This window comes from Triticum urartu, chromosome 3A (assembly GCF_056163025.1).
Source record: "Triticum urartu cultivar PI428250 chromosome 3A, HENAU_Tu73, whole genome shotgun sequence".
In the NCBI taxonomy this organism is placed as follows: Eukaryota; Viridiplantae; Streptophyta; class Magnoliopsida; order Poales; family Poaceae; genus Triticum; species Triticum urartu.
This window is the reverse complement of record NC_141875.1, coordinates 734,294,771-734,298,434: the sequence shown is the minus strand read 5'-3', so window position 1 is coordinate 734,298,434 and position 3,664 is coordinate 734,294,771. Positions and strand designations below refer to the sequence as shown.

General features: G+C 53.2%; 1 protein-coding gene across 1 annotated transcript; it reads left to right on the top strand.

The window, feature by feature from the left end:
• Nucleotides 1-2,064: 2,064 nt before the first annotated feature.
• Nucleotides 2,065-3,426, top strand: LOC147982423 (uncharacterized). Its single transcript, XM_087516294.1, has one exon. It carries the CDS (start codon nt 2,065-2,067, stop codon nt 3,424-3,426), a length of 1,362 nt encoding a protein of 453 aa, XP_087372420.1.
• The last annotated feature ends 238 nt before the right edge of the window (nt 3,427-3,664 follow it).

The following is a 3,664-nucleotide window of genomic DNA, read 5'->3' as shown; positions in this document are numbered from 1 at the left end:
ACATAGCTCTCCTATTTCTAGAAGTAAAGGAGCCACAATAGACCGAGCATTGTGGCGAGTTTGCCAGAGCTTCACTAGCTCCAAGCAGCTGACTTCCATAATCACATGCGAGAATCCTCGAAGACAAGCAAACCTGACTCCATCTCGCAGGGACAAGCACTCCATCATCAAGGGGTCTGAAACCCCCACATATGGTTTGCACCATGAGCCCAAAAGGGCCGTCGAGGAGCGGGCCACTCCGCCCGCACCACCTCGCCCTTCATCAAAGTTTAGGGCTCTGTCGGTCGTGATTTTGATTGTGCCCAAATCAGGCGGCTGCCAGCCGTGCCCTGGAAGAGTCAGGGTGTCTTTCCTTGGCAGCTGTAAGAGGGAAATAGCTTCCTTGATAGATCTCATGGTTGCTGTGGGATCCTTCCCCTCGTCTCCATGCTTAATGCGATTCCTGGAGTGCCAGATGGACCACATAGTAGTAGTGATCTTAGCACGATCATCTGAGGTGAACTGTGGGTGACATGTTATATTGCGTGCCCACGTATCCGAATGAAGAGGAGTCAGGCGAAGACCTAGCCAAGTCCACGCCTCTTCCCAGAAGCGTTGAGCATGTGGACAGTGAATTAGTGCGTGCTTCAGATCCTCCTCTATGGAACAACACACCTTGCATTGTCGAACATCTGCAAGATGTCTGTAGTTTAAGGTGGCCTCGTTCGGGAGAATGCCACGCAAAACTCTCCACCAGAATACCCTCACTTTGGGAATAACTTTCAATTTCCACAAGGATTTCCACAACTGTTGATCGTCCGTTGAAGTTTCGGTAGCCGTCCCTTCCTCTTGAGCCAAATGCTCGTTTTGAGTCACTAGAGCGCGGTACACCGTCTTTACAGTGTAGTTTCCTGATTTTTCAAAAGCCCATGCGAGAAAATCTTCACCTCCACCTTGCCTGATGAGAATGTTAAGGATAGCGGCGGCATCCTGGATGGTGAAATTGTCCGTAATCACGTCATGTTTCCATGTCCAATGATCAGTATCAATTAGGTCCAATATTCGGTCAATGACTGTATCCACAGGCCTCAAGGTAGGTGTCATGGAGACCGTCCCCGGAATCCATTTGTCCTCCCATAGTGAGATGGTGGATCCATCTCCTACCCTGGATATCAAACTTGTCTTTAGGGCACTTCTTCCTGCTACTATTGCCCTCCAAGTGGCCGATGCAGGTTTGGGAATTGTAGCATGCATGAAGTCCGTATCCGGGAAATACCGACCCTTTAGAACTCGAGCACAAAGCGAGTTTGAGTTGGTGATGAAGCGCCAGCCGTGCTTGCCCAACATGGCCAGATTAAAGAGATGCGGGTCGCGAAACCCCATCCCTCCCTTGCACTTTGGTGTAGCCAAGTCTTTCCAGGACACCCAATGCATTGTTTTTTTTGTCAAGGGAGCTGCTCCAAAAATATTTTGCCATGGGAGAAGTCAAGCTCTTACAAACTTTCTTGGTGAGTAGAAAAGTAGGGTAGGTCGGAATAGATTGAATCACAGACTTGAGCAAAGTTTCCCGTCCTGCACATGCAAGCAACTTTTCGAACCACCCTTGCATCTTCCCACGAGCTCTCTCGCTGATGTGGTCAAAGGTACCACTAGTGATCCGTCCAACAGCAGTGGGGAGCCCCAGGTATTTCTCATTGAACCCCAGGTATTTCTCGCTGATGTTCAGAGTTGATTTTAAGATTTGCCTCACCGTATCCAGAGTATTAGTGCTGAAATATACCGAGCTCTTCTCTCGGTTAATGCACTGACCCGAGGCGACACCATATATCTGCATGATCTCGTTCGGTCGTTCCGCACTCAGGGCGTTTGCATTGATAAAGATTAAGCTGTCATCTGCGAACAACAAGTGAGAGACCCAAAAATACTAGTACTCAGATAGTTCCTTTTTCAAGGGAAAAAACTATTAGTAGTACTACTAGTATGTTTGGTTTGTTGCCATATACAGTACACATACAGCCGATCCGATCGTCCTGAGTCCCGACGTACAACTCGATCGACGCTACGATTCTGTTACAACGAGAAGCGATGGCCAGAGACGGCGGCATCCAGCGCGGGTGGTCCGACCTCCCCGACGACCTCCTGGACACGGTGTACATCAGCTGTTTCACGGCGTACGACTGCGCGCGCTTCGCCGCCGTCTGCGCTTCCTGGCGGGCCGTCGCGTCATGGCACCCGCCGCTGCCGGCTCTGCCGCTACTTCTCCCGTTCACGGGCAACGGCGACCGAGACCGGGAGGCGCGGGCGTACAGCCCCGAGGACGGCAGGGCGCTGCGCGTGCCGCTGCCGCGGTTGTTCGCACTGGGCAGCCACTGGAAGCTCCTTGGATCCCACCACGGCGGCTGCATCATCGCTGCCAGCAAGGTCGAAAGCGAGATCCTGATCGTGAACCATTTCTCCGGCGCCCAGGTTCGGCTCCCCCTCTCCGTAGCGGATGAATCCATAGAATTTAGGAAAATCATCTTCTCGGACGACCCCACTTCGAGCGGATGCATCGCTGCCGCCATCATCGGCGACTGCGCAGTCGGCCTATGTAGAATTGACTGCCCGGAGCTTGGGTGGATGGCTCGAGAATTAGCCGATTATCCAGACGGGCACGACGACGACGACCTCGACGACATCTTGGTCTACAACGGTGAGCTATATGGCCTCAAATGTTACCTCGGCTACATGCGGCTGCTCAAGTTCGACACCGGCCTGAACAAGGATGGGGCTCTGAAGGTCACCTCCGTCCACTGGCTAGCCAACATCGACATGACTATCCGGTGTCTGGAGCATGGCGAGTACTACTGGGCCGGCCACATCTTCGAGCTGCACAGCAAGCTAGCGATGGCGGTCGAGTTCAATTCATACAACAACGATAAGGAAACACATTTTGTTAGGGTGTACCAGCTTGTCCACAAAGCACCGCATCGCTCTGTGTGGGTAGAGGTGACGAGCTTGGGAGATTGCACCTTATTTGTAGGAGAAATGTGTTGCAGGGTGGTACATGTGTCGACTCGGCGTGGCACGGTGGAGAAGAACCACATCTACCACTCCAAGCAATGCTGCCTTGACGACCATTGTAAAAAGGAAGGTGTGCCGGGGTTCACCCGCCAGTTCTTGAGAAGGTTGGACCTCGGTAATTGCCACGTGTACCACTGCTGCGAAAAGGACGATGGTGTGCATCCGTCCTCCTCAGAGAGGATCACATCAAAAGGATATCATCACTACATTGATGTGCGAGATTGCTTGTGGCTTCAATACGGTGTAGCGGTCGGAGTTGGTTCCTCAGGAACCTGCGTCCGCATTGAAGCGGCGTCCGCCGAGAGGTCACGTCAGACAGGCCGCCCTCCCTCGGGTCAAATCACGGCATTGATGCCGGCCTCCGCGTGCTCTGGTTCTGCATGAATGCGGCGCGGTAAATCGGGCGTGCATCGGAAGGAAAGCGGCAGGGGCGGGAGATGGGTTTTTGGTGGGCTAGGGCGGTCAGAAGAGGGCATGGGTCGGTCTGGACTCCGGCAAACGTCCACCATTTTTTCTCCAATTTAGGGGAGAAATCATGTCCAGACCGCACCGCGGATTGATACAGAACCGCATTGGATGGCTTGCTCGGTCCGGTCAGCGCGATCCGAATGGATGCGGGCGG